The sequence below is a fragment of the Diachasma alloeum genome, unplaced genomic scaffold (genome assembly GCF_001412515.2).
Source record: "Diachasma alloeum isolate Michigan unplaced genomic scaffold, Dall2.0 Dall_scaffold_00342, whole genome shotgun sequence".
NCBI classification, from domain to species: Eukaryota; Metazoa; Arthropoda; class Insecta; order Hymenoptera; family Braconidae; genus Diachasma; species Diachasma alloeum.
In genome coordinates, this window is record NW_021680481.1 from 327319 (window position 1) to 332018 (window position 4700).

At 37.7% G+C, this 4700-nt stretch overlaps 1 protein-coding gene across 1 annotated transcript; it reads left to right on the forward strand.

The window, feature by feature from the left end:
* Positions 1-949: 949 nt before the first annotated feature.
* LOC114841341 lies at positions 950-2249 on the forward strand. Its single transcript, XM_029126285.1, has 2 exons — positions 950-1232; positions 1348-2249. The coding sequence occupies exons 1-2, from the start codon at positions 950-952 to the stop codon at positions 2247-2249; spliced, it is 1185 nt and encodes a 394-aa protein (XP_028982118.1).
* Positions 2250-4700: the final 2451 nt, after the last annotated feature.

A 4700-nucleotide genomic window follows, 5' to 3' on the forward strand; every position in this document is an offset into this window, starting at 1 on the left:
AAACCTGTAATTACACCCCTTGAAAAATTGGTTGATCAAACGAGTGTGCAGCAGCATAAAAAAGAATATATGAGAAAAAGACGAAAAAAGATTGACCAACGTTTGTTACGTTTCCACTCATCATCAAATGACGATGGTGATGATTTATACAACACAGCAGGGATATCATTTGACGAGATGGATAGAGATGACTTCCAGCAAAAAGCTGTGGTCAGCACTCCAGCTCGTGCACTACCTTCAACAAGTCATCAAAATTCATCGTCATTTGCTAATGATTCAAGGTCAAAAAGTCGATCAAAATCGGAAGAGTCATTGGATGAAACAATGGTCCCGAATACAATTGAAAATCACCTCCAGACTTATCTCAAGCGATTTGGAACGGCAAAAGACAAGGACTTGGATAAAGAATTTGGTGTTCGAAAATTGAATGAAAATTGGAAAATTGGGAATAAAACAGTGACTTTCAATGGAGATTCTATGACAGTTGGTGATAAGCAGTATAAGTTGACAACAGGTCTATTGACATTAATATTTGATAAAAATCCTGAAATGATACATGTGACTGGAACAGATAAGGAGCATTATGGTGAAATTTTACATCATACGAATGCACATCGTCTGTATTATAAATCCAGCAATGCTCTACGAGATAGAAACCCAACTGAAAAATTTACAAATATCATCGCAGCATTGGTTTCATCTCCAGCGAAAACTGGGACAGCTCTTTTGCCTCACTCCATGATTGCCCCCAAGACAACAACAAGCAGGATGGACTACATTTACTGGGATAATCCAAATGAATTGGTGGATAGACTCCGCCTCCTCACGGCATCTCGAGCGGCCGGTAATACCAGTCATACCAACGAAATTCTTTCTATAATTGAAGAACTACGTGAGGCTGAAATCATATATTAGGACCTGACATTATACAAAATGTCTCATTTACATCATGAGTGTCGATGTGTTTGGACGGCAGTTGTCATACAGCAGTAAGACCACCACTGCTGCTAGGAGAGGTCCACCAGGTGATGGATTTAAACGTACACTCGATGGAAATTACAGTATTGAGGGCAAAAGATTATGCAACATCGCTGATCCAGTGGAAGAATTTGATGCCATTTCTCTGCACTTTTTGCGTGAAAATCTGAGGAAAGAAATCGATGAGGTGAAAAAAAGTGTGGCGGCCGATTTTATAGAGAAATTAACGGCTCAGAGTAGAGTTATAAATGAGCGTGAGCTAGCAATACGCAAACGTGTGAAGAATCTTGAGGGCAAACTGAAGGAATACTGGCACAAGATCGGAGAGTTAAATAAACAATTAAATGGATCTAACGAAACGGACAATAGCTGAAGAGCTTCATAGGCCAGCTCGAAGAAATTTCAAGCGACGACATGTTGACGTTCGTGGACTGGATGAGACGTGGCAGGCTGATCTTGTGGAAATGATTCCATATGCGAACTCCAACAAAAATTACCGATATCTCCTCACTGTCATAGATATTTTCTCTAAGTACGCCTGGGCCATTCCCACCAAGTCAAAAAACGCTGCTGATGTCACAAGTGCTATGAATAAAATTTTGAAAGAAGGCCGTGTTCCCACAAAGCTACACGTGGATCAGGGCAAAGAGTTCTACAATAAAGATTTTCAAGCTCTCATGAAAAAGAATAAAATAAGCATGTACTCAACCTTCAGTAATGTCAAGGCATCCATATGTGAACGTTTCAATCGAACGCTGAAGAATAAAATGTGGAAGCAGTTTTCTATTCTTGGGACTTACAAGTGGATTGACATTGTTGATGATTTAGTAGCTGAATACAATAATACAAAACATCGTACCATCAAAATGAAGCCGAAAGACGTCACAATCAAGAATGAAAAATCTTTGTTGAAACATATATATGAGAAATTACCGATAAATCGTACGAAGAAAATCAAATTCAAGGTTGGTGATAAAGTGCGAATCAGCAAGTATAAAACAATTTTCGAGAAAGGATACACCCCCAACTGGACAACAGAAGTTTTCACAATTCAGAAAGTACAGAAGACCAATCCTGTCACCTATAAACTTGTGGATGGGAAGAATGAAGCAATCAAAGGAGGTTTTTATCAGGAGGAACTGAGTGGAGTGAAGCATCCAGATGTGTTTCTTGTGGAGAAAGTGTTGAGAAGGAAGGGGAAGAAAGAATTTGTAAAATGGTTGGGATTTGATGATACACATAATAGTTGGATAGATGCTAATCAAATGTAATTTTTTGAAATAAAAAACAAAATATTTTCTCGAAACTGTGTTGATTTATTCATGATATCCATAAGGTACAGTATCTGTCGAACCAGGTGTTATGATTCTCTTGTCATCATTAGAACTCAAGGCTAATTTTTGTTGTTTTACAGTGTAAACTTCATGTTTTTTACTCTGAATCAAAAATTGATATGTTTTAAGATTTTTCTGCTGAAAGAGACATTTTTTATAATCTTCAAATGTAATTGTCCTCAGTGTAGCTTTTTTCACACCTTTCGCTCGTTTTTTCTCTTTTAAATCACCCAAAACCTTGAAAGTATAGAGTTTGGCACGCAGGCCTATAAAATCAGTCATAATTTCCCCTTTACATTCATCTTTCATTAAACCTATCACTTTTTTATTCACTCTTGGCATTTGAAAAAAATTCTCTGCGGGATAATCGGAAGTATCAAATTTCGTAATATCTCGTTTGATAAACTCATAAATATCAGGAACATTGAAATGATATATAAGACTGTCTGTGTCAGTGTACATTAATTTTGAACGCTCACCAAACACTTGTTTCACATAGTTATAATGAAAATCGTAGATATAAATTTTCGACAAGTCCAAAATGGCGAATCCAATGTAGATTGGTTTATTAAAAGTGATTCGCGTGCGATTCATTTCAATTATCACCATATCATCATCGAAAATCAAACTGCTGTGGAAATTAGGCAGAGCGATGCGAGCTCTTGCCCCCCACCTTCCACCCCACTCGGTGACTAATTTGACATCTTTGTGCTTCCTTACATTCTCCATGGTTTTCCCAAAAACAGCATTATTCATTAATTTGAAGAAATTCTTTTCAAATTCACTCGTCGATTTCTTCCGCATTTCTGTGTTCAGGTCAATATAGGGCTTGAGCCATGTTGCTTGCTTGAATTTCAATATTCGATGGATCCTCGTCAATTTCATTCCAAGATTCAAACTTTGTTTCAAATTTCTGTAATGTATAACATAGGATTTTTTGGCATACAAAGTAGTCATTAACTTGGTATTCTTGCGATTTGGAGGAACAAAATGTTCAGGGCATAGAGGTAGGTCCTTGTGTGCATCATGAAGTTCTCTGGGATATTCCAAGTCTACTTCCAATATATATTCAGTTGGAGAATCATCAGGTACATGAAGAGCATTGAATCCTTCGGGATTTTCCCACTCAAATGCATGACAGGGTAAGTATTGACTCATCGCTGCACCGTACAAATTATTCACATCAAAGTACATAAGATATGATTCCTCTTCGTTTGGATTGTAATTCTCACCCATATAACGATTATTGGCATGAGCATAACGATTAGTGCACTGAGCTACTCCTCCTCGGATACCTTTTTCAATGAATAAGAGTTTATCAACGTCTGTGAAAACTTCAATCTCCACACCAGTGCATCTCAACATTGCATCGAACGCAAGTCCAGGTGCTGTATAATAATGCAGTGGATCTAGTTTGTACACGGAAAAACAGCTTTTCCGGAAATTCTCAAAAATATCAGCCAGGAGTAACACATCAGTTTTCAGATACAAATCAGAATATTCACCAAGTGTTGAGAGACCAAATTTCTCCCAAACTTGACACGCATGTGCATAATCGTCATTTGAAATCGTTTGGTTGTTCAGTGCCGAAAAAAAAGCTTCTCTTGAGGGCAGTTCTCGATCATCCAATTTATCCCAACTATCCAAGTATTCATAGGGAAATACACCCTTCCTCATTAATAAATGGAATTGTTCATCATCATCACAATGAGCCAGTGTAATAGTCTTGTCTACATCAGTCAGGTCTGATGCCAATTGTTCCAAGCTACTTGCCATAAACCTAAACGAATCGATGAATCTCAAGCTTACTTTCGTCTGTGGAATAGATTTCCTGAATGAAATATATCTCTCTTTGGTTAGTGGAAGCAACGCTAGCGGTCCCTCAAAATATTTTACCAAATCTTTAATCAAAAAATGTGCATCATAGCCTGAGAGATTATGAAAAATTATGGGGATATCTTGTGAATTTTTGTAATTTATATTGCAACCAGCATGCGCCGCTCCACGATACCTGCCTGTGAAGTGACAATGGTCTCGATGTTTTATATCTGTTGAACTGAAAGGCTTTTCACATATGTGACACACTCGAGCAGTTGCAAAGTCTCGCGATTTTTCGTCGGTAAGTGGTTCCATTGGTACAACAGTCTTCAATATATCATTTACCATCTCTCCCGTCTTCTTTAATTCATTCATGAACCACATGATACAATCCGCGCCACGTTTGATTTTAAAGAGAGATAGGTTATTATTGAAGGAACACTGTAAGTAGAAAGCGACACTGTGAGGGATGTGTTTCTGGTACAATCTGTTATCATCATCATCATAATCATCAATCGGTTGTAAAATACACTCCAGATCAGCGTAAATAACGAATGGCACTGGTTCCTT

Coding starts and splice junctions, on each gene's coding strand:
- LOC114841341 (XM_029126285.1), top strand. CDS start 950: ATGAGTGTCGATGTGTTTGGACGGCAGTTGTCATACAGCAGTAAGACC. Junction 1,233..1,347: donor GAGTAGAGTTATAAATGAGC/GTGAGCTAGCAA, acceptor AACGGACAATAG/CTGAAGAGCTTCATAGGCCA.